The sequence below is a fragment of the Paramormyrops kingsleyae genome, chromosome 8 (genome assembly GCF_048594095.1).
Source record: "Paramormyrops kingsleyae isolate MSU_618 chromosome 8, PKINGS_0.4, whole genome shotgun sequence".
NCBI classification, from domain to species: domain Eukaryota; kingdom Metazoa; phylum Chordata; class Actinopteri; order Osteoglossiformes; family Mormyridae; genus Paramormyrops; species Paramormyrops kingsleyae.
This window is the reverse complement of record NC_132804.1, coordinates 34,313,201-34,338,718: the sequence shown is the minus strand read 5'-3', so window position 1 is coordinate 34,338,718 and position 25,518 is coordinate 34,313,201. Positions and strand designations below refer to the sequence as shown.

The window sequence follows — 25,518 nt, the reverse complement described above, 5'->3', positions numbered from 1 at the left end:
ATGAACTTTCTGTGTGCTCTAGGTCACCATCTTTCAAAGTACCACACACCCAAAAACTCTCAGTCGGGTGAATTGGTGACTGTTAATTGTCTATTGTTTACACCCTATGACAGACCGGCATTCCGTCTTCTGCCCTGGGATTCCTGGGAACAGGCCCTAGGCTGACCACACCCTTGTACTGGGTAACAGAGTTTGAAGGCGGATGGAATTTAAACACATTAAATCAACAGCAAGACCAGAGTGCTTCTTTTAACAATACATAGGGGACAAGGTACAACTCAATTATACCTCATGTGGTATTATCTTTGTGTGATCGTATCAGTCTATCAGTAATATAAACAAAGTAGTCTATTATTAAAAAGTGAATCAATACCCCATAATGGTGTTGTTTATGTGGAACACCAAGACTCTGATTTGATTCACACAAAGACACAATGCAGGCTGTAGAATGAGGCTTCCCTACCATATCTGGCTTTCCTACTTCACACAGTGTGCAGTAAAAGCGTGCCATTATCACCCACACACAGATACAATGAGAAATTAAGTAAGCATCAGCTATTTTAACTATTGCGATTCTGTTTTGCCTTCACATTTTACTTTGGCTGATTGCTACCATCTAGTGTCACATCTAATTAACACTACTATAGTGTTCTATCAAAAGTAAACAGAGCCAGAAAGTAACTCAACATTTCACACCCTGGTAGCACAATGAAAAATTATGTAAACTTTTTACAACTGCCTTCCCTGCAAACACTTTATTTACAGTAGACCTTAATCTCCACAACATTGTTAAAACATGAAATATATTCATTATTTATAATTATACCTGACCTGCGTGTTTAGTTATTTTGTTCTTTTATATTCAAGTTCCATACAACTCACATGTTTGCCAAAATTCAAATGTTAATTTCTATGGAAAGTCTGTGATATTCTGTGACTTTAAGAAACAAAAGGGGGATTGTGTAAGTCAGCGGTTGTAAAGGTTGTCAAAGCTGCCATTGCCGCCTTAATATTAATGCATGGGATGTTAGTACCACTGACATTTCTGCCCTAATCCTGTGCTACCTTCCGAACTGTCAAATAAACACAGGACACAGAGTTTCAGAAAGTAACAGCTGACTGCCTGTGTGTGTTAGCTTAGCCATTTCAGAACCTCTCCAAATATCTCCCCAGTATTTGTAGTAACTATCAAATACACCAAATACAAACTCAACCGCTAATATACCATGTTTAGCTAATCAATACTTCTTCAAATTATTAATTAGTTAATTAATCTGGTAGTGAAATGAATGGCTGGGGTGGCCCTGAGGAGAGGTTTGGGAACCAAGGCAGCGTTTTTCTAGCTATCCATCAAGATATCAAGAAGTAGCTGGAGAACAGAAGAAATTCTTGTTAGTCTTTATTGTATTAATGTTTCTTTTCCTTAGTTCTAATGTCAAATATACACTTACTACCCAGATAAATAGCTTTAAATATTTTCTTTTCCAAAGACATTTGCGTAGCACTCTATATATACATATGAATGATGCGTCTGTATCACTTTATGTACATTCATCACTACCAGCTTCCTGTCTGAAAGTGCACACTGTCTGTACTCTAAGTAGTCACACACGCGCATGGGCTCCAGTACCTTCATGTTGCTGTCCAGGCTGCTGACAGCACAATCAGATTTTCCTCAGACATTCACAGGGGACAGAGGGTTCTAATTTTAACGAGACAAACATGTCACACACATTAACCTTCCCTTTTTTTGCTCATTTATTGCTGAGGTGTGAGTATGTGTCTTCTTGTGGTCGAAAATGGGTCATTACGTTGGTGTCGTGTGGAGGCGTGTATCTGTACTTTTCCGTATTGAGAACATTCAGAACAAGCATGTTGGTGATAGCTGTGATTCTATCTATCTATCTATCTATCTATCTATCTATCTATCTATCTATCTATCTATCTATCTATCTATCTATCTATCTATCATCTATCTATCTATCTATGTTGTACGAGCTACTTTTATTACTGTTATTTCCATTTAAATGAGTTTACCATTTTTATACCTATAATTCAGTAAAGTTCAGTGAAATCTTTGTTCAAATTCATCCATGTAATAACTCTGTATTATGTGTAACATCTGTATATGTTTCTAGTATGATAAAATTACAATTAAAAATACCCTAGCTGTCATACTTAGTACACGGTAATTTGAAAAATATTCAGAAATGATTTCATTGTCTTGAGCCTTTGATATTACACAGAGTGAAACAGCATTGGGGGAAATACCCAGCTCTTTGTTTTTATTTTGTCTTCTATTACTATTTTAGAAGGACGGAAGTGATGAACAGCCTGGATAAGATTCCCCTACACACACCTCCGGCGGCAGGGAAGAGTGAGCTTCACCAAACAGACAATCCTAAAGTTCTGATCAAGGACATTTCTTCAACATTTCATTGACTGAGCAAGAAGAGTAAGATCTGACCATAGTATATGTAACATTTTCAAAGCCCCTGGGAACGTAAGAACATCTGGAAAAATCTATGGTGAAAATTACTCTTAGTCCACAGTTCAGAATGAAATGTAAAAAAATAATTAAAAACATCACAGAATGGAACCAAAGATGCTCTCAATTTATGTAAAGAAGACACACAAATCTGGTGTGTCTTCGTGCATTAGTTCTGTCTTTTAACGTAGAACTTAGGAACGACGTAGCATTAAGAACGCTGGTATTTCACAGACATATTCCTCTGAAGGGGGTGACTGCCCTGTAATTTTATCCCAGTAGCTGTTGGTGTGGAAGTTAAGTACATGTTCTTGTTTTTCATTCTATCCTTTTATACCTCTATTCTCTGAGGCAATTCATGATAAATGGGATATTTAAAGCGTCCAGCAGGAGGCCCCTGCAGAGATCTGCCTTTGAATATCACACACTATAGAACATGTGTCATGTAACAGCTCTATTTTTTGCAACAGTCTTGTGCTGTTTCTTTTTTCCTCTCACTGTATTTGTGGTTTTCTCCAAGTCCTTGATTGCGCCATCCTCTACTGTCAGAACTAGGCACTGTGTTACACGACTTCACAAACCTTGGCAAAATTTGAATAGATGAATGTATTAACTTTCACTCAACTATAACTTTAATACAAACTTCCATTGATTTTCCTGGGGTGCTATCTAGTTCAGGGTCAATTTGCAGTCTATTCTAAGAAGCACAGGACCCAAGATGAGGAATACCCTGACCTGGATGACAGTCATCCTATGTCACACACTCATGGAAACATCATTCAGAGCTGCCAGCTCACATCTGTGCATGCTTTTGGACTGTGGAAGGAAATTTTAAGACCAGGAGGAACTCCACAAGCACAGAGGTAGGAACTGGGACCCACAACCCGGGACATCTACAGCTACTCTGCTTATCCCTGAACCGCAATGTCACCGCCAAAACTAAAAATACCACTAAAATAATGTAGCTATTAGGGAAACATGCTGTGCATTGTAACACTTTACTCAAGACTCTCTGCAAAGGGTTTCCTTTAAAGGCACAGTAAAAACATGATCCACTGAGGAATGAAAACAAAGGCTGAGATCACATAGATAAAACTGAAATTTATATGACCAGTTTCTAAAGCATATAAAGCATAAAAACATTTTCAATTTATTTAAGATAAAACTCCTAAGACAAGAGACTGCAGGTTCCGTTAAAGCACTGAAAATGTTTGATACTTCCGCTTAGACTTTGATGAGTAATTTCAAGAGTATTAGTCAGAACCAAACCAGTTAAATGTGTTTTGTGACCCTTTTATACCGTTTTCTTTCAACCTCTTCCAACATCTCAAAACAACTATCCTGAGGTTTCAGATTTTTAAAATTCCTTTTAATAAACATTATATAAAATGGGAGCAGTTAGTATTGTGAGGAAAAAAAGCTTTGATTTCCATGAAATGAATGATAAGAAGAAAAAAATGCAACACTAGAATATTGGTGCATTTCTAAAAATACGATCAATTCTTTTGCTTTCAGGTGAGCTTTAGCTAAACCACCTGTGAAGACCTGAAGAATTCTTTTGAAAGGCAGTAGGGCAGGTGTGTGGGGAAGAAACATTACCGCACAGCCACAAACACAGCAGATTCATACTCACGCTCCTTTTATGCTCGTAGAATCTTTAGTGTTTCTGCTGTAAATTATGAGGTATGTATAAATGCCAGAAGGGCCCACTCTCTCTGGGGAGTCACACGATGAAATCCAGCCAGCGCTGCTCTGCATGTTACACATGGAGAGGGGGAGAGTTAGTCTCACAAACACCCTTTTGTTTGGGCAATGTAAATAGACCCTTCTGGAAGACAGAATATAAGAAAGAGCTGAGAAAAGCACCTGCTTCTCATTTCCTCCTTTTCTTGCTCCCATCTTTGCTTTGAACAAACATAGCAAACGCCACCTGCGGCGTTTTGACTTTCTTATCTCATCATAATGTTTGCACATGATCTGAGGTTTTATCCTGGAGAAGCAGAAGAGGCTAATCAATCTGACAGCTCTCAAACCTGCCGCTTCCAGATGCTGGTTAATACCTGAAGAACAGCATGCATTTTTTGGGCTACGCCACACAGATGCATTTATTTAGATGCGTCATACGTCCTATTAAGTGATTTTTAAGTTTGGGCGAGGTTGTTTCTCTGACTATCCCTGTTCTCTGTGCAGCGTTCACCCTCATGTTTCGAGGGTGGCAATAACCATTGTTGTTGATATATGTACCAAGTTCTGGAATTATGTGCCACTTAAGTCCACTCACAGTGTGGCAGATGACCTTCACGACGACGTCTGTGAAACTAAAGGACAAAATCATCTTTTGTTTCATGGACCATGAGGGCCACAGGTTCCCCTATGAGGCAGTGCTGTTATTCTTCTGCATCGAGCTGCCATGCCTGCCTGTTTCCACACTGTAAGACAAGTGAAACCCTTCTTGGTGGGAACAACCTCTGAGGAAGAGAGAGGGACGTTCTACTCTGTGCTGAGGTTCCCTTTTCCAGGATGGAGATGAAAACATGGAGGATTGTACTACCTGCCATTGTCTGTCATGAAAGGACCTTTTATACAAGTTTACAAGGCGACGCTTAAAATTCACAAGTATTATTATTATTTTCTTTGACGGTGACATGATAAACCAGCCAACCCAAACAATAATGTACCTTCAAATACCTTAACGGTTGTGTCACGAATAAATAAACCTATAAAAAGATTGCATTGGAATATAAAATGGTATCTGATTCCAGTAGCTGCAGACACACACATACACACACACAAACTCACACCAAGCTGTGACACATAAACCCACCCACGCAAGATACACTAATATTCTTATGCACAATATAAATGAGCATACATACATATACATGCATGTACACATGCAATGCCCGCAAACTGCTGCATCATCTCATTCTTGTGTAGTTCATTTTTGTTATGTAATGGTACTTCATAATTTAAAGTACAAAACATTTACATATGCATCCATATACATATAAGTCAAAGGCACATAATTTATATGCAGCTAAATATGAAATAATTAAAATGATTATAAGAAGCAGTTTGATAAGAAGCATGACTTTTAAGTTTATAGTTCCGATTTCTGGTGTCTCTGGAAAATGACTTTTTTTTTTTCTTAAAAGTAATTTGCCTTTTTAACCGCCTCAATCTGAGTCAGCAAGTCATGTTTCCAGTGCTAAATGAGCTGTTTGTTTGGAGGTGCTGTCTGGTTACACCTTAATCTATTGGCTTTCCATACATGGCAGAACTGAATTGGAGCCATATGCGTTTGATCAGAAAATAAACAGCAACATATTCTCGCATAAATATCTTGCTGTTTTTGTTTTTCTATTTTTCATTTTTTAATCACTATGTCATACAGTCATACAAAATGTCTTAATATTCCTTAATATTGTTTTATTTAGCTTTGAATTGACATAAAGGCCTTTTTCATCTTAATGATATATACATGTTTTATTATGTTTGGACAATGCAAGTCTCCCAGCAACAAGGGAGATGTGAGTAATGATGATGTCATAATTTAGTCTGTCATCAAGCTTTTCTATTTCTTGTCCCTGCAATAAATTTACTCTAAAGTACTTATATGTGAACCTGTCTCTTAAACTGTGACCGTTAAGTGAAATAAACATAATCAAATACAGCCCTGGTCCAGTCTCTGGTGTTTCGATGACATTTACAAAGTGACATTGACATCCCCGCTGCTGTGTCCTTTATGCTGCAGGGGAGGTGTGGTTGAAACTGAGACTGCCAGCCAAGATGTGGCCAAGTCTTGATATGAGCATGAGCCAATATTTTCTCTACACTGTGGAAATTTGTTCTAAAAACTAGAAGCAACTCATAATAGTACCATAAGGAACAGAGTCAGTGCTTCGTGTCCCTGACAAATCAAAATTCTATGCTATAACTTCACATTACACAAGCGATTGCCATTCCAGTGCCAGCAACAATTACAGGGTACTTATTTTGGAAAATGATTTTAAACATTTTGGAAAATATGTACACCGTGATTGTTGTAAGTAGGGCAGTCTATGTTAACCATTGCAAGAAAGATCAGGTTGTTAAAGATCAGGTCATTAACATAAAGCATTTCTTCACTATTAAAAATGTTAAAACCATATAAAATATTAAAATACGAGGGGTTCTCTTTACAAAACTGCAACATGAAAATGAAAATCAGACATTTTGTATTTGTAATGTTATTTTTTAAATGTTCTTGTACATTTAAGAATTTTGTGTTTAAGAATAGATGAATACATCCTGTATACTGAGATGTGATTTGCTAAAACATTTTAATAACCTAATTATCAGACATAAGCAAAACAGTTTTTTGGCGAGTGATGGTTTTGATTGATCCAAGCAACCAAAGTATTAACAAAATCATTACTTTTTTAACAAAAGGAAAGTCTGAGAATGTTATCATTCATTTCCATCATGTGATCCTCAAAAGCAATATTATGCTTAGTACTACTGTTTTTGCATTTCTAAAGCACTCCCACATGGTACACGTTTTAGTTAGTTTCTTTTGTATAGTGCTAAAATGAAGATAAATATCATAAGTATGGAGAAGTCAGAATGAGTCACAAAAGGAATCTATGTTTCCACAAAATAGCTGACAAAATTGAAAAAAGCTGTGGTTTTATTTGATATTGTTTTTGTCAAGACACATTTCAAATGAGATTTTAAAAAAACTAACACGTTGAGTCTTGCAGTTGGCTCAGTTACACTCCCATATTGTGCTACTATAAGAAATTCACCTACAGTCATAGAAATGTTGCCAACCCTGTACAGAATGATCGTTTGTGTATCTCCAGCTTTCCCCCCATTACATCGTGGATCAGATCATCACCACAGCACGGATTTGTTACTTACCTCCAAATCATCCACGATCTTCATGAGAAATGCTCCCTGGTGTTCTGTAAGAAGTGTGCTCAGGGTTTTTCAGGAAGTTGTGCAGGAGCTATGACACAGTGTGGTAATTGCATCTGCTGCTTACACAAATGCACAACTGCCCTGAGAACACTGTTAAACACACACTCCAGTCTCACAAACGTTCAGGGCAAGCGCTTGTCAAAATTCCGCAGCTTCAATGATATCCTTATCTTTTTCATAGGAAATTGGAATGAGGTAAATATTTTCTCAGGATTCCTATCTATTGCATAATATTGAACTGACGTGATTTAGGATTTCACTGCACCTTAAATGGCAGAAATGACTTTTCTTTAAAACTGCCCATTAAGGCATTAGCCCAATCTCTTATGAAAGCATGCCATTCACTGGCTGGCTCCTATGATAATAACAGATATTTCCATATCAGGGACTTACTGGTGCAGTCAGTACTCTTCCCACACACAGTTATGCCAAGAGGCTAGATAGCTGTTTCACATATTTACTTTCTGACAAGAAAAAAACTCAAGTGATTCCTAATAAGCTGTTTCACACAGTTTTATGCCAAAAAAAGGACTTACTTTGTTCTGGAGGACACCATGAACAGAGGGGCTGTGATATGGAAGCTCGGGGATTTCACCAGAAAAACAGTGATGCCACATTATGCGGAGCTTCCTTATAACACCCTCTGCATGAATGGTCCTCAATGTTTCTTCCTCCTCTTCCGCTGACTGTAGTACCAGTTTCAGAATTGACTTTAGAATGGATTCATATAGATGCATTCTATGCCTGATCATGGGGTTTTTGTCGCCCTTTGCCTGTGTAATTGCACCATGAATTCAGGTGATGTGTGATCTCTAGAGAATGTGCACTGAGTGCTTACTAAAGCGGTACTTTTTTACACCTGCACTTCATTATGGTTTCTGACTCATCTTGTGTTACAATTTGCATCTTTTACTTAGGAACGAATTGCAAATAAACCATGTGATATAACCTTATGGCTTAATGGATGTGATTTTAGCGGATTAAGGATCTGTGTCTGGAAGGCTGAGAGTTCGAACCCTGGGCCACGCAGAGTTGGCCCTCAACTCCAACTGCTCCAGGGATGTTGGATGCTGGCTGATTCTGTGCTGTGATTCCAGAAATTTCTCTCGCCTGGATATTGTTGTGTTTCTCTGTCACCCATGAAGATCGAGATGAAATATATAAGAACCACCTATTTTAGAATAGGGCTGCCATTATTCTCTGATTGCCTGAATCTGAAAGGGTTTCGAACATAACTTAAGCTTTTTAATGTATATATTTCAAAGAAATACAGTCTGACTTTTTCTGGATTTATTCAAAATAAAGTAACTATTCAAAAAGTAAATGAAAATTGAAGGTTAGAACTACGCAGGTCTGTTTGTCCTCAAGGGTGATAGTGACAGAAATGGTTCCACAGAGTCACTGCTGTGATACCTAGTTTGCATGCAGAAGTTCCTGGCGTCTAGATTTGCTGAAATCAGCAGCTCTTTTACCCACTGCCTGATGTACAAGAGATTCTCACATGTTAAATACATCTTGGTATGATAATAGTAGTATGAATAAATGTATGGTGTACAGAATTGACTATAATCACACATAATATAATTGTTAAATTTGGGTCTGAGAATGGTTGTTAAGTTTAGTGCTCAGAGTCTGAGTGAGTCTTTTCCAGGAAAAAATTCTCTTCTTGTTTCTTGTCAGTGCAGAAAGAATTTGGTAAAAATTTGTGCAGTCATTAAAAAAAGCCTGAAAAGCACCTAAAAATGACAAACCGTCTTATCAAAAGCAAAAGTAGACAGTGTAAGGTCTTAGTTCATAAACAGGCCTTTCATGTTGCAACAAAGAAGCAGCTTGTGTTAATGAAGCAGACTACAAGGCTTTCAGGAGCTGCGTGACTCTGAGTGTCAAGTATGGCTTGTCCCGCCGTTTAGCCAGCATAGCCCTGTATCTGCGCATCCCCGCACTCAGTCCCAGTGGAATGATGTTGACGGCGAATAACACATGGTTCCCCTTGTTTTTCTGGGGCAGCAGATGGTAAAAAAGACGCAAATTTAGACTGAGCAGTCGCATGCTGAGTCGCTGACTTGGTTGTGGCCTGGTGCTCAGTGATACCTTTTTAAAGACACCTGCTTTATGGAAGTGATACTTAGGTCAGTAAGCTACCTCGGCTGGAGGTAGTGCTGTCACCGTCTGTAAGGTTAGCCTAGGATCACGCTCATTCATTTCACATACTCCCAGCTCCGAGTCATTATATAACTTTCAGTCTTATTTTCTCCCACCCCCAGCCAGAACACCTACACGGCTAACCTGGCACCTATCGCTAGCCCCTTCTGACCTGGTTTTGTCTTCTCGTCTGTGCATCTCCCATATGCTGATGCTGTCCTATTCGCCAGTCTGCTCACAGCAAGATAAAGCATGTCAGTGTAAAGTCACTCCAAAATCCCAGCGCCACAAAGTCATCATGTTTAGATGCACTGAGGTCATTTCTTTTGGACATATAATCCTGAATGTCAGTAAGCTTCACCTGACCTTGGTCTGATGTAGGACTGATTGATTGATATAGCTTTATTGATCCCTCTAGGGTACAATTTCCTTAGTCCAGCAGCAAAGGTATGCAGAAAGGATGGTGATACACATTTAAAAAGATAAAAACAGAGTAAATTAGATCCAGAAACAATAGAATAAAATTAAATAAGAACAGGAGTACAGAGATATTCAGGTATTTCAGGATGACCTTCCAGGAAATACAGGCATGGGTATTCAAATAACTTCAATGTGCCTCAAGGTACGAGCAACTCTGGTACTTAATGACAGTTATTTAATGATAGTTTACAACAGGCAGACCTTAAATTAAAATGAGCTTTATATGTATGAAGGTGTCAGTCTGCCTTGTCTGTACTGCCAATGTAACAGGCTTAAGCAGCCTTGATAGAGGGTTTGTTTTCTTAACGCCGACGCAGATTTGGCACGACATTTCTGCACATACATATGCCGAAGCTTAAATAAACAAATCAGAGGAACAACAAGATCAAAATCAGATATAATGTCATATAATTAATACACGTCATCAAAAATTCACTGTCATTTTTAACCCAACTGCCAGGTCATTTATGTTCTAAACATAAGTTTTCATTGTTTAATATGTTTAATCTTTTTTATTTTTAAATATTTTACCTAGCACAGTGACTCAGTGGATGGGCAAATACAATAAGATTAGGTGTTTATATATAGTCCCTTAGTTACTTATAAATGAATAAGCAGTGCATGAGAAGAACATCTTGACCTGTGCTTGGGAATCATTTGGGAGATGTCCACACACCTTGAGCGCAGATCCAGTGGCTGAGCCATAGCCGGTGACCCAAGTCCCAGCCCGGGTAAGCGGGGAGGTTAAGAGGGAGTCTTATCCAGGAGGAGCGCCAGAGCGGGCGGGCCTCAGTCCTCCCACGGTGAGCCTGAGGAGTATCACAGCGGAGTCACATCTAATTATACACCCATAGAGAGAGAGAGAAAAGAGAGAGAGAGAGAGAGATAGAGAGAGACTGAGGCAGAGAGGAGTAGAAAGTGAGAGGGAGGGAGAGTGAGCTCTCTGTTGGGTGAGTGAGCAGCTGAAAGGGTGAAGGAAAGACAAGAGCGAAAGAGAAGGGGGGAAGGGATAGAAAGAGAGAGAGAGAGAGAGAGAGGGAGAGCAGTCATACTGGCCGAGCAAGCAGAAAGGGAGGGAGGGAGAGACATATAGAGGCTATGTGTATCAGATCTGGATACTCTGATCTACTGTGCCCTCCCTGGCGCCAATGAGGACTCTCTGCTCAGCATGCTTAAGTACTGACCCGCAGAGGTAAGCCACTTTGACTTCTGTACTTATACTCTGTGTGGGTGTATGTCTGTCTGGACACGGGCATGTTTGTCTTAAGAAGAATACCGTGCAAGCGAGTCTTCGTGTGGAAACAGGCAAACTGACTCCTCTCACAGCTGAGCGGTTCCTGGGGCACCGCAGACAGCAGCATAGACGGGCACCGACAGGCACAGGAAGTGAGGCCGTGGACAGTGCAGGTACAGCTGGGAGAATAGGACGGTGATGTGGACAAGAGGACAAGGGACAGGATATTTGAGCAGGGACAGTGACGGATACATGCCATAGTGACATGGTGGGGCCTTGACAGCACTGACAGGATACACAGCAGGTGGCAGAACATACAAGGACACTGACGGTGATGTGGATGTAGGCAGAAACATGGACAACTAGGGGAAAGAGACAGAGAAGAGGCGGAGGTGGTAATCATGCAGGGAGAGGAATGAGGACGTTCACAAGTACAGATATAGGGATGTGAATGTGAGGCGCTCGCACATCGCCTATCAGCGGCAGCATGCGATGGCTGCCAGCACCGCCCCCCTGTCCACCTCCACATCCCAGGGGCTGATTTCCATTCTGACAGGATGGATGTAGCCGAGCCCTCTCCCGCTCTGCACACACTGCCGGCTCACAAGCCATCACCACAACAACAACAGTTTTAGTGATATCAAGATCAAGGGGAAGTGAGCCTTTAATCTGCATACTCTGTACTCAAGGGTAAACCCCATGGAATTTATGAAAAAGACATGGTCAAAACAAACAAACAAGCAAGGCTGCCCCCCCCCCACTGTTGTCCTTGGCTGTGAGACCATGGTCAGCAGATATTTGGTGTTTGTTGCATTCTAACTCCTTGTTTCGCATGGTCATAGGTCCCTTTGAGCCGCCTGTCTATTTTAGATCTATTTTATCTATTATAGTTTAAACTGCATGCTGAATGGGAATCCACCTTCGGCTGTGTAAAAATACCTATTTATAACTGTAAGTGATATTGAGAACGCTGCCATCCTTCTGGTCTGACAGAAGCTCAAACAAGCCAACGTCTCTTTGTAGGCAATCCTGAGTAATAACGAAACAAGGCATGATTTAACAACACTTTTTTGGATAGCATTATTTGTCCTGTAACTACAGAATCCCTTCATGTGACATCTATTGAGCTTGATTTTCGCTCACTTAAAGCAAGGTCATCACTTCTCATGGTAGTCAAGTGCTGTAAGTTTCAAAGTCAATAAAACCTATGTCATTTATGTGATGCATTCAAGATGGCTGAACGATGCGTCGAAGTGGCTGCAGTTTCAGTGGCTGGAGATCTGGTTGTAGCAGTAGTATGAGTAATGTGTGGATGCAGTCACCTGTGCGTGTCACTTGAGGTAAGGGTATACTGAGTGTACAAATAAGTAGTACGGTTTAACAATGAAAGGTGTGATTGAGATAGCACAATGAAAGGTGTGATTGAGATAGCACAATGAAAGGTGTGATGCACACCAACCAGTTCTGCCGATGCCTGTCGTTCCTGGTGGCTGAAGTCACACGTGCCACCTAGAAAGCAAATGTTCTGGCAAGATTTTAGGTAATGCTAGTAAAGATGTTGTTGGGGCATTCTGTTCCTGCGTTACTGAGCAAGTATTGGATGGGGCTGTTTGTGACTCTGCGGGACAGGACTTGTGCACTTGGTCACAAAATAGTCTGTTTGAATCCCGTGGCTGTTAGAGTGATCGCAGCATCGGGCCTCTGAGCAAGGACCTTACGCCCCAATCACTCCAGGCAGAGTCTGACCCGGCTTTCTCAAATGTATATCATTTTGGATAAAAGTGTCTGCTAAACAATAAACGTAAATATCTGTGGTAGTAAAATGGAAGACAACCTAGAGAGAACATTTTAATGAGCAGCTCTGTCCTGGTGATATTGTGGTAAGAGATGTGTGAGGACACATCTCTCCGAGGTGCCAGGGCGGTGGACATGGGCACAGCGGAGTCTCGTCGACAAGCCCTGTGGCTTTTTGGCTGGGGACTTTGGCTTGGCTTGGCAGGGTGACACTTTCTCCAAGGTGGTCGCTGTTGTTCGTTTCCATAACAAAGCACCCCCCCCCCCCACCCCCACCCCAAACTCGACGAGGATTCACTGTGCCTTTATCTGGTTTATTTTTGCAGAAGCTCGCTGTTGCACGCTGGGATGATGTGTAAATGAGTCAGTGGGTGTTTCTGGTTTTTGTAGGGATGCGGAGGACAGCGGGGGGGCTCTGTCCCTGATGAGAATGGCTGGTTCCTCCTGCAGGCTGGGTGACTGGGGCCGAGCTCACACTGTCTATGACATTAGCACTCTGTGGCAGATTTTTAAAATTCCAATTAGCTTAGAATTCGAGCAGCTATAGCCTTCTGATCATTTGTATAAGTGACTTAGTGAGACAATCTCCAGATTATACTGATTTTCCTATAGGTAAGGTGCCCAGCTGTATACACTGCCAAAATATCTATGGAGCTGACTATGAACCGTGACTTCCATAAATCTGTGATGTAAACAGATGTCATTGGTCTGCCTTCCATACAATATACTGTCGGCAGGATTTGTAAGTATATCTCTGTGCCTGATACATGTGAGCTTAGTGCCAGAGAACAGGGTCAGCTGTTTATCCATTTTTTGGGGGCTACTCAATAGCCCAACAGTTATCACTCCTTACGCTATGAGATTAAAACCAGCAACTTGTCTATCAAAGGCACAGCCGCCTAACCTACAGAGCCACATACCAAAAATATGTAGATGCTATGTGTTCCCTGAGCAGGAACAAAAGCCAGGCTGTGGCAATGAGAGCACCAGCTCCTGATGACAAGATCATGAGGGAAGAGGTTGGGAGCAAGGCAGGGAACTGAAGAGGGAGGGTTAGCTATGCAAGCTCAGAGTTTGAGCAGGAGGGTCTACCATGTATTCAGAGTGGAAAGGTTGGGTTCCGAAAGTACAAATCCAGATTTTGTTTCAACCAACCAAGTTGAGTACAAAGAGTCACCGTCACACAGTACTTTTACATGCACGGCTAAGTCAAGCTACGGCTATAGCTCAACTACACCATTTAATCGGACTACTGTCCTTATCCCAGTATACATGCACGGGAGGGGAATTGATTTATTGACTGAAGTATGTCCGACTCTGCTATGATAGGTGGCAATATGGCTCCTTTCAGCTTGTCAGTATTGGGCTTTTCCGGTTCACCTATTACATCACTGACATAAAATAATAACAAAATTAATAGTAATGGATACGAGGACAAATGAAGTGACAGAAGTTTTAATTGAGATCTGGTCGGTAGAACATATACAAGAAGATCTGGATAGCATAATAAAGTATTTTGTATAATACACTATGACAGTACGGTATTTTAAATTTTCAAATACTGCAATGTAATTTTGTCGTAATAAATATCGGGGTACTTATGAAACAAAAAAAGGAGTTTAACATACATTTCTCATGAACCTGTCTAGGAGGTAAATTTTAAAGTGATTTTTATACATATACTAGATGAACTTGAAAAACAAATGATCATTAAAATTGCAAAACTTGCTAAGTTTTTTCCCTATGACAGAGTTAAAAATGTTTTGACGAGATTTAAACTGCCTGTGCTATAATATCCATACCAAATTCAAGGAAAGAAAAAACCTGATCTTAATCTAGCTGACTAGTGATTGGATGTGCATGACATGTTATGTTCGTATTAATATTGCACATCATCCAGCACTATAATATACTACAGTATAATATACTACATTTCTCAAATTCAGTACAAAATACCCCGCCTTGCGTTGTGATGTCATTTGGTGCCAGTACCAGTTTTTATGCCAGTGGAAAACAAACACCTTGAACTATTGTACTTTTGGTACCTTCTTGAAGTACCAAAAGTACGGCACTTGGTGCGGTGGAAAAGCGTCCTTTAGTTGAGCGGTGAATCGGACAGTTTTATAGTGCTGTAAATTTTGCTGTACATCCTCCATGCTTCTTCGGTGTAATGGCTTCTTCTGTCAAAGCTCGGGGGAGAAACTGTGGAGCATTTGCAGAGAGCCTAGGCCAGATTGAGTCAAATTGAACGTATATATGCAGGAGTAAATTGACTTCCAATCACACTATCTGGGTATCTTAGTCTGACTTTGAGAAATTCGATTTAGTGCTATTTCAGCTGGAGTAACATGTTTACTTGTACTTTAAAAGTCGGGTTTTAGTCAGACTAACACAATCATTCAGTTTTCTCAGTGTGCATGTAAACGTACTGACAGAATACTCAACTGGTTGGTTTGAACAAAATCTTAGTCTGGATTTGTACTTTCTGGATTTGAAGTTTCCACCTCTGAATGTATTGTACAAGACGGATGTGATATATTCTTGGGATAAAGGCTGAGGGTCAAAGAATGTATTATTGACTCTTAGGCCTCGATTTCTCTCCATAAGGCCAGCATAGCGCCTAAACAGTGCAACCAATAAAGATGCTTAAATAGAAATGGGCGCTACACACTCTAGATACAATTTAGCCTTTCAATAAGCCTTGGCATATGTTTTGAGCTTCAGTAGAGTCTTATGGTTGGAAATCAAGGCCTTTGTGTTGGTGAATTGTTTTCCAGTGTTTTCACATAGACACATCAAATGTTACAGTAACATGACCTAAATGTGATGTCATTCTAATTCTAACTTAACTAGGGTGGAGCAACATACGATGCTCTCAGGTAACGTGTTACTGGTAGCACCTTCTGTTTCAGGGCCTATGGCCCTCAAATGGACTAATGTCTTTGGAATGCCAGGGAGGTGAACTTTGGCACGTCGGTGGACAAGCATTTCAGTGACCTCTCTCAGCGCCTTATGAGTAGGGCCACAGAAGAGACAGAGAGCGCATAGCACGTGGTAGAGAAAGCCAAGAGCTTTTTCAGATGTATTTTATGTATGTATGTGTGTGGGTATGCAATGAGTATGCTGGAAATTCAAGCTGAACACCCAGGACGAGGCTATGAACTCAAAGGAAACATTTGGGAAATCGCACCCACTCATTAGCTCATTAGCTACATGACGGCAAACTGGCGGGATGCTCTGTTAAATAAATGTGGCCTTCATTCATCATGGGCTGCTTGTCTGGATCACCTTTAGCCAGCTTTAATACCTATGGGACACTGGTGGCCGGGTTCCACCTGAAGGACCAGCAGAGTGCAGCTCCTCGTTCTCTGCAGGCCTGGTGGTCGAAGTTCGTGCAAGAAGCCAAACAAAGCAGCTAAGGGTGCAAAGTAGGTCACACTTTTAACAGCACCTGGAATCCAGCTTTAGTGAGCATTTCTCACCTATTTATACCCCAGGGCCAGAGTGCAGACCCCGACCGTTGTGTAGGACTGTTAGTATCTTCCTCCAGGGTGATTGTGTGGTAGGGTGTGGTTAGGGTGAGACAGAGTGGAGTGAGGCAGGGTGGGGTGAGGCGTTGGTTCTGGAATTAGCAGCATTAAAAGCTTAATACCCCCTTTTGTTGCCTTTCGTTCGGTTTCCCATGGGAATGATGTTTGAACACCTCGTGGATGATGATGAAACTTACAGCCAATTAATAGTTACCCTGCATTTTTACGTACTGAGCCTGGAACCTCGTCATGGTACGCTTCAGTAATCAGGCGGAAAGCACAGAATAACACAGACTGGATAACATTTAAACGAAAGCAGGCGATCCTTTTTTCCATTCATGAACCTGGAGCACTATTCTGTAACGACTTAATCTTTCACCTGGAGAGGGGGCCGTTTCTCAGCAGATAGACTTGTTGTGCTGTGTATTCTGTAGTAGTTAGTAGTATCTTTTTATAGAGCACATTTCTGGTTTGAACATCAAACTGAATACTGTGACAGTAAGTGGACCAAATTAAAAATACATTTTTGGGTGCTATGTGTCTTATATTCATCCGGCAGAAAATTTTCTTACTTGTCTGTTTAAGTGACAAGAAGTATTGATACAAACACAAAGTCCGGATGAGCAACGACAATCTCTAAAAGCTGTACTTTAAAAAATAATCCAAGCATCACATATATATTAAGTATGTATAGATTAAAATGTGCATGTTCAAAATCACAGGGATGAGCAGTGCATCGCCCCCATAATAATGAACCTTTTATTTGCCATCTAGACTGTCCTCTTCACTGACATTAGCTCGCTTTGCCTGGTTTGACAGTTTAGCAGCTGAACACTGAGTATCACTGACAACTTTATGCAATAGTGGTTATATTCAGCTGCTGGGGCTCGATATGTCTACTTTAATTAAACTTTAATAAACTTGCAATACATACTATTTTCTGTAACTAGGGTCCTACGTGTTTTGGCATTAGATACAGTACAAACATATAAACATATACAACATAACATAAGAATATTTAGCGATCGCTTTTTTGTTTGCGTAAAAAAACCAGCGATTTATATGATTCACATGACTAGCATTTAGACGGCTGTATAAAAGTCATGTATTACATTTGCTGGCTGCATGAAATGAACTTGCAGAATAAACACGTCTGAGTGTGTGCGGTTCGAGGGGCAGTTTTGGTTTGAGTCAGCAGCAGCCCTGCTCCTAATACCGTGACTGCGAGCTCGTTTTGGTGTGTGCACGAGCGTGTAGGTGGGTGTGTGTTTGTGTATGCATGTACATACACATGGGTACTTGTGGTGGCGGCGTGCCTTGCAATGAGCAGCAGATTCTTGACAGATTTGACATCGCAAATGCGCTGAGAAGCGAAAAGCTTCAGAGAGCCAGCGGGTTAGTCGGTAGCCTCGCTCCTGCGACCTTTTTGGAGATACACGTTATTATTCGAACATATTCTCGAGGATGCTGTGTTTGCGAGGCAGTGGTGAAGGTATTTCTATGTCTACCCTCCTTTTAAAGTTGATAATTTAATGCTGTAGCTGCTGTATTGAATGGCATTTCCTCTTTACTGTTGCCTTTTTTAATGCAGTGCGTAGAGGTTCAGGATCTGTGAGCCCACTTTGCAGTTTTGTGTGTTTCCTCACCAGCGAAGGAGCTCATGACCTTTGTCTCGTACAACACAACTGCACAGGTCTGGCGTCAGTGTCTTTTCTAAAGTGCTTTTTTATTTTAAAAAATTATATGAATTTAAAAAAACTAAACTTAAACACAATAGATGATGTTGTAGATGTGAATTACATGCATTAATTTTCTTTTTTATTCCTTCTGCTTTTAAACCATTCAGTTCACCATTAAACCATTAGGCCTACCTATTTAACCATTCAACCATTCAGTTCACAATTGCTGCTGTTTGTTGTAAACATAGTGCTGCTCGTTCAAACAAATTGCAATTAAGTGATTTAGGTACAGTTCAAAACTAATATATGTTGGAACAAAATCATACTAATGAAAAAGAGAAGCATCCTGCGGTGCAGTGGTCCTAAGATTTTGCTGAAAGACATTCCAAGATGACATTTTAGTGTGTCCCTCGTTTTAAACTAATAATTCAGTACAAAACATGCCCAGTTCTAAACAGGTGAACTTATTAACTGGGATGAATGAAATGTCCAGAGACATGTAAGCTCTGCTTACATTCATTGATTCAGGAAATGCTTTTATCCGAAGCAACGTAAAAGTGAGAAAGTAGGATCAGCCAATCCTTGGAGCAAGGAGGGTTACAAGCCTTATTCAAGGGCACAATGGTGACATCACTCTGCTAACCACGGGATTAGAACTGGCGTGGTCTTGATCATGGGCATAGAGTCCTAACCTGCACAGCCACAAACCAACTCTGAGTGACATAGTTTATTATGTGTTTACGGTATTTATCCAAAACATTTTGCACAGGTAATCCTCTTTGTTTGTATAGCTGTTACTGGAATAATTTATATTGAGTGCTTTAATCAAGAACACAACATTAGTTACTTTCCTGGAACTTGAACCTATAAACTTGTCATAACCAGTCATTACATATACTAGGAGTATTGTATAAGCTAGTTACATATGTCGCTATACCGATGTTAATATTACTATCCAGTGTCATTGATTCAAGGAGCCTTTCCATTTAGATTCACTGTGGAAACATTTGCAATTATGTCAGGTAACTCTGTCACACTGTCAGTGTGCTGTCTGCCACTGGCACAGTGCCATCGCATTCGCAAATGATTCACAGGTAGTGTAGCACTTCAGGGCTTAGTGACTGACGACCTCATGCCAGAACTTGTTTAGAATCTAACTCCCTTTTGTCAAAAGGTATAATTTAGCTACACCGCTGCTGGGAATTATTCTTAGGTGCCAAGTATTGTGCGGTCAAGTGTGTTATTCAGTCTGTGGATTACAGGGATTTGAAGACTTTCCGAAGTGTGAATAAATATTGGCAGTTCAAACATTTCTTTTGGCAAAGATTTTGTGATACCACCTTCGGATTAATGAGGAAGAGGTTGGGAAGGTCATGGACTCCCACTAACAGCGTTCCTGGGAAAGATACCAAACTGTAATTATTTTAGGAAGTGCCTGGTATTCACAGATAAAACACAGGCACTAATTATCTTCGCAACACTGCATTTTTTCAAGGACTTATGGCTGTTTTGTGTTAGTTTTCATTCATGTCGCTTGAAGTTTCTAAGAACAGCTTACACTAATGTTTTTGGGCCACACCTATGCAAAAAATGCGACCTGATGAACAGGTTTTACTCCAAAGTAATTCAGCTGTAGCTGTTTACACCACGTTGCATCTCTTCCTAGGTTGTGATGCCCTAATGGGGAAATCCGCATCCTACCAAGCAGGTACAGTGCCTTCAAACACAATATACCTGCAACACTTAGAATCTCAAGCAGCAGAGGTATGATAGAGGATTCCTGTAATACACCTCACCCTATAGTCTCAAGCAGCAGAGGCAGCATGTAGGATCAGTATATTGGCTTGTCACTTGGGTAGTACCCTGCCCTTGCTTATGGTCCTAATTAGGAGGCAAATGTTTTAATCGAACTGCTTTTATGGGTGACATTCTTTCGTTTGTTTAATAGCAAGTCAGTGATCTGCGCTCCAATTTAACTGGGAACTGGGAGTAGGAGGGTGGGTAAAAAATGATATGAACTATAAGTCAAAATCCACATCTGCGTGTTGACAGTATAATCCACTTTCTATATGCATCTACATACATTTACACTTGCACCATGCATCAGATACCTTTTTTTCTCACTTTATTTATATAGTTCTGTTCTGGCAGAAAATAACACCATTGCAAGGTGTACAGAATGCACCGTATGATCTGAATTTCCTTTGCATCTCTTTGCACCCATGACAAGCAGCACAATAAAATTTGGAGAAGCTTGGGCTGGCTTGTCTCTGAATAAGAGGGAACAGCTGCTTGAGAAGCACTGACTTCAATACACTTGTCAGATCATCAACCTTAGGAGGCTTTTTAGATACGGGAGGTTGGAAGTGATATTTTGAGGCCAGGTTGGGGTTCAGCAACTATCTGCAGCTTGATGGGTCCTGTTTGATTCAGGAAGTTCCAGTCTTGGCCTTCATGTGGCATAGGACTAGTTATACAGCAATTCTCCTGAGAGGTGACAAGAAAAAGTAAACAGAGAAACAGTGATAATACAGGAAGCAATGGAGGAATGCAACAAAGCTTAATGAATCTGCATGTGGATAAGGGTTATGACAGATCAGTGGGTGATAATGCTAAATGCTTATGGATGGTTACCTTTTATGTTTATATGTGCTCTATTACTCCTTCTTTTTCAGCGAGTGACTTCGTATTCAGAGGAAAGCGGCCAATGACCTTTCTTTCACAATGTCACGGCAGATAAGAGTCGCCCTTCTGCATCCGTGCTTCCAGGAAGCACATGTGACCTAAGTGTCCACAGTCCCTCCCCCGGGGTGCACAGATGAACCGCCCTCCCAGCCCAGGTACAGAGCGCCTCCCTCCAAAGAAGAGGGAACCTAGGGAGAGGCCGGCAGAGGCCAGCTCCACCGACCACTGCTTCAAGGTGCCTGCACCCTACAGTGCACCCATCAGGGGGAAATCCAGCAGGCAGCCCGACTCCTATGCTGAATACCTTCCCCTGGCCCCTCCCCTGACACCAACCAACTTCCCAGTACCCTGGTACATGTCTTGTCCCATGATGGCACCAAACCCCTTTCCCTTTGACCAAGATGGCTTGTCTTCATGGAGAGAGCAGAATTCTGGGACCAGGCACCCGATCCATCCCAGACAGCCACAGTCCAGGTGGCCTCATGCTCCAGCAGCACGCCCTCTAACTGGCTCCGCCTCCCATGGCATGGAATACCCTTTCAGTGATCCATTTGCTCATTCGGACCACAGGGTGACATCACCTCTCAGGGTCCTGCCTTTAAATAGTGAGAAATACTTTTCAGAGTGGAGGCCCAATGGTTTCCCTTGGAGGGAAGCTTGGAGTGAGGTCAATCAGCCATGCAAAGCAGGCCAGCTGGGTTCTCTGGCTAACAGTGAGAGGGCACTTCTCATCAGCCAAGGTGGGCCAGCTCAGGACTGCCCCACCGCAAGCCTCCAAGACTCATCTTCTTTGCAACATGACAAGGACCCCCAGGTACAGTTCAGCACTGCCTCCCTTAGAAGGGAACCCAGTACTGCTGAAGACAATCATAACTCCCGTAGGCTGGTGCATGTATCACAAAAGCCACCCCAGAAGGCTGCTGAGCCAAGCCCCCAAGTCATAACACCGCATAGACTTGCAGGACTATCCCCTGCTATCCATTCTCGGGACCTTCAGGATGAGCGCTTGCAGCTGGCCAGGGCTGGAGACGGGCAAGAAACAAAGCAATGGTGCAAACCCAGGGATGCTAGCGGGGAGCTGCACCTATCCAAGGCCCCGTCCCCCTTTGCAGGTGGTTCTCTTGTGGAACTAAGTGGTGGGAGACTGAAAAGGGTGGAGGAGCTGCAGACAGAGGACTTCCTGTTGTCGGGGAGCCCGAGGCCTGGGCTGTGCCTGAGCTCCTGCACAGTGCTGGGCATCAGCCCCAGTGTGACTCCAGGGTACATGCATCTGCAGGTCCACCTAACCGACCACCTGACTCAGGTAAACTGTGATGACACCCACACATCACCAGGGTACATCATGTGTTTTTTTGTGCTCCTCGGGTGTTGGTTTAAATAATTTAGCACTCAAGCGTCAGTTCATGACACGAAAAAAATGTTCAAACTGTGCAGTTGTACTTCATTTAATTTAAACTTTCGCAGGAGTTTTCAGTTAGCGTTTCAATGCATGCAAAAGAACCAATGGCTATTTGTGTAGCATCTTTTCTCATTTTTTTATAGATGACCCTAATTCTCATCTATATGTGTTCTGAAGGACACTGTGACGGGGTGCGTGTCTGTGTGTTTCCCCAGGAGTTACTGGAAGTCTTGCTGGAGTATCCATTCTTCGTATGTGAACGGGGCTGGTCCTCTTGTGACCCTCAGAAAACAGCCTGTCTGTATGGGCTCCGCTGCCGGCAGCTTGCTATTGGGGATGTGTGCTTCGCCCTCACACCTGCCCCGACCAAAACGCCGCCCTCGGCAGAGCCCACCAAGAGCCCCCCAAGCCCAGACACATGTGCAGCACAGCCCCGGAAAAGGCACTGGTCAGCCCCAGATGTCTTTGGAGAGGACAGGTCTCTGGTAGGTTCGCCTCAGAACTCAAAGCACAGGAAGAAGCAGTAGTTAAACTCACATTTCATCTCCAACAAGCCCTTCTCTCAAGCACTGCCACTGGGCATGAAAGATCTGTCTCTGTCTACTTCCCTCACTCTTTGCACAGGACTAGATTGTCTCTTTCGATCCTCCACTGTTTATGCGTGCAGGTAAGGCGACGCGGGCCAGAAGCGCACTGCAAACTCAGGATTAAAGCCTGCAGGCAGGGCGCTGTTCTTAGAATGTATCATGTTGTATTGCCAAGGAAGCAGCTCTTTGCACATGACAGGAAGCAGCAGGGGGGTGGCAGTGGTGCAGGCCAGCCAGCAATGGTGTTCTTCTAGGATCAAATTTACTCTGTTAGAGGTATCAATGAAGTGTTTGATATGTGATCTATATTTGTAATCTATATTAAAAATGTTACTGAAGTCATACAGAAATGTAAAAGTGATTTATTTATGTTCACATCACTGTTTTTATGGTCACTATAGTTGTTTTTAGCCAAAAGCGCTGAGATGAATTTATACTGCGATATCGTCGCGTGCGTAACGCAGTTGTAATAATGCGCAATATTTCCTCTCCCATTTTCCACAATGAAGCTAACGGTACGGAAGAGGATTAGGGCCACCATGAAAATATTATTTGAATTCTGACTTTAATCTCAGAATTCTGAGTTTAGAAAAAAAAGTCAGAATTCTGAGATTAAAGTCAGAATTCTGAGAAAAAAAAAGTCAGAATTCTGAGATTAAAGTCAGAATTCTGAGAAAAAAAGTCAGAATTCAAATAATATTTTCATGGTGGCCATAATCCTCTTCCGTATAAAGGAGAAAGAAGAAGCAATCGCTTTTTGTCTTCTAATGAAAGTGTAGCATTGGCTGATGCGCGGTTAGCCTCAGTTACGGTGCCGATCCAGGTTTAGTGCGCAGTCGCTACTTTCATGAGCCGTTTTGTGCTCGCGTGGATCAAGGGAAATAAGCGTGGAATTCAGGGATGGGAGTCCCCAGTGGACTCGAAAGAACTTTTTAGTAATGTGCACTGGGAAAATGCTATTTTTCATTTGAAAAATGAAATTGTATATTTTTAAACAATGGAACTGTGTAACTGTGTTCGAAATAAATAAACTTTTAAATACCAGACGTGTATCGGTTTTCAGTATTCTACCTAGTGAATAGTAGTAACATTAAAAATACAGTAAGACCTCAGACTTGACGTTACATACGTAGATTTTGCTGTGTGTGCGGAGTTTGTCCGCACCCGTGTCGCATGGCTTTCCCCTTCGTGCCCTGCGACTGGCGCCTGCAAATTCCCAGGAGTGTATCATTGTGGTTCTAAATGTGTGTGGACCGCAGAACCGGAGGCTGGGACCCGACACGTGCCCGGGAAACTTTTGGAGCATCATTAATAATGTAATAATGAACAATCCAGAAAAAATCACCTACTAATAATTTAATGCAAACCGATAAAACTTTATTAACGAAGGTCCGAATTATATCAGTGTTTTTCTTTTAGCAAAATGATTGCTTTAATTAAAGAGGTACTGATTACTCATTGAGTGTTGCGATTTGATATCTGCCAATCAATTTTTGCATTTTTAGACTGATATTTGATGTTACGTCTTCAGTAGCATTAGCAACATCACAGCATGCATGTGTATTGTGATGTGAGCAGGCTAAGACGCTTGAAAAAATGAAGAATCAGAAGCTAGGTTATAACAGAATTATTAAAAAACAAATACACAAGTATACATGACTTTACGGATGCCCCCATGCTATCCGGAATAGGCTCCAGATTTCGACCATAACCCTGACTAAGCGGTTAGAAGATGCATGGATGGGTGGACAGACGCATGGATGGATGGATGCGGAAGTATCCAAAAGTGAGTTGAAACGGTATTTGCTTGTACTTTTTACCTGTTTCATTATGATGATGGGCAGCTTTGGTAATACATTACTTGGACCACAAGGGGGAAGTCTTTTCACACGTAAAACTGTGAAATGGAACTGAAATTTAATTACCTTACACATTGGGTACTGAACACCACAAATACTCCATTATTTACGAAATACACTTAATTATATTTTAATCACCCAAACGACTGTGGCTGGTTTTATTGTGTAGCGGTTATCACATCTCTTTGGACTTTTGGACTCTTTGGAAACTCTTTGGAGTTTCGGATTCGAGACCCAGAAGAATTAATCTTACTTTCAAATGTGATTTCCAGTTTATTAAATCAATCATATGCGTCGTCAGTAAAAACTGTTTTCTTGGAAGAATTGCTTACCAACTCATTAACTCGTTAGCATGCGCTGCATAGGACACATCTGCTAGAGACAACTGCATTTAAACCTATGGTGGTACAGTATTGCAAATATAGATAATTATTCATCTGAAATCTCAAATATGGGAATCATCATTTTCATTCTTGTCTTTTTCCCCGAAATATAGCATTTAATGGACGTAACACTAGAGTTAAAAAAACAAGGCATTATTATAGAGTAACCAGCCTGACTAGAGTGAGAAGCTAAACCAGTATGACATTGCTGTGGGGCTACAGGGTGTTGATTTGTGGCTGCTACTTCATTTTGGATTGCACAGCCACCTCAGGCATTGAGAGATATAAGATAAACA

The 25,518-nt window shown here is 41.4% G+C and overlaps 2 protein-coding genes across 11 annotated transcripts in view; one reads left to right on the top strand and one right to left on the bottom strand.

Moving 5' to 3' along the window:
* Nucleotides 1-7,569, bottom strand: part of LOC111857228 (dysbindin-like) — a 29,899-nt gene extending 22,330 nt beyond the window's left edge. For 2 of the 6 annotated variants that reach the window (XM_023837851.2, XM_023837854.2), the window contains exon 1: nt 7,391-7,566. The gene's annotated coding sequence lies outside the window, so the exon portion shown is untranslated. Of the gene's footprint in view, nt 1-4,121; nt 4,241-4,354; nt 4,479-7,390 lie in introns of all 6 variants that reach the window. The other 4 variants (XM_023837853.2, XM_023837852.2, XM_023837856.2 and 1 more) reach the window with 4 other exon arrangements.
* A 3,355-nt stretch (nt 7,570-10,924) lies between these two features.
* Nucleotides 10,925-24,024, top strand: LOC111857229 (uncharacterized). 5 transcript variants are annotated; one of them, XM_072715717.1, is made up of 5 exons: nt 13,767-18,122; nt 18,280-18,323; nt 19,976-20,017; nt 20,985-22,297; nt 22,609-24,024. In XM_072715717.1, the coding sequence occupies exons 4-5, from the start codon at nt 21,128-21,130 to the stop codon at nt 22,918-22,920; spliced, it is 1,482 nt and encodes a 493-aa protein (XP_072571818.1). In that variant the 5' UTR covers nt 13,767-18,122; nt 18,280-18,323; nt 19,976-20,017; nt 20,985-21,127; the 3' UTR covers nt 22,921-24,024. The 5 variants fall into 5 exon arrangements, with proteins under 5 accessions (XP_023693625.1, XP_023693626.1, XP_072571818.1 ...); XM_023837859.2 differs by having other exon boundaries at nt 18,222-18,323; XM_023837857.2 differs by lacking the exons at nt 13,767-18,122; nt 18,280-18,323 and adding an exon at nt 10,925-11,264.
* Nucleotides 24,025-25,518: the final 1,494 nt, after the last annotated feature.